Source organism: Fulmarus glacialis, unplaced genomic scaffold (genome assembly GCF_000690835.1).
Source record: "Fulmarus glacialis isolate BGI_N327 unplaced genomic scaffold, ASM69083v1 scaffold42358, whole genome shotgun sequence".
Classification (NCBI taxonomy): domain Eukaryota; kingdom Metazoa; phylum Chordata; class Aves; order Procellariiformes; family Procellariidae; genus Fulmarus; species Fulmarus glacialis.
The window spans coordinates 1-258 of NW_009227095.1; the positions used below are offsets into that span (position 1 = coordinate 1).

The following is a 258-nucleotide window of genomic DNA, read 5'->3' on the forward strand; positions in this document are numbered from 1 at the left end:
GAGGCTCCGCTGCGGGCCCGTCCCTGAGGCCCTGAATGCGCTTATTGCTTGTTTTAATAGTAACCCTCTTTGTCTTCAACGGCTTTTACAGAAACATTATCTTGAACAACCCGAGGAAGAGAAACGCCCTGTCCCTCTCCATGCTGCAGTCCCTCAGGGAGGACCTGCTGCATGACGTCAAAAGCAAAGACCTCCGAGTTATTATCATTTCAGGTACTTCCGTCATTTAAGGCCGATGGAAGGGGGCGAGGGGGCGAG

The 258-nt window shown here is 52.7% G+C and overlaps 1 protein-coding gene across 1 annotated transcript in view; it reads left to right on the forward strand.

The window, feature by feature from the left end:
- Positions 1-60: 60 nt before the first annotated feature.
- The window catches only part of ECHDC3 (enoyl CoA hydratase domain containing 3), a gene marked incomplete at its 5' end in the record, with an annotated part of 6,540 nt that continues 6,342 nt past the window's right edge, over positions 61-258 (forward strand). The window contains one exon of the mRNA XM_009583042.1: positions 61-213. Within this exon, the coding sequence (XP_009581337.1) occupies positions 61-213 (153 nt within the window). The remainder of the gene's footprint in view (positions 214-258) is intronic.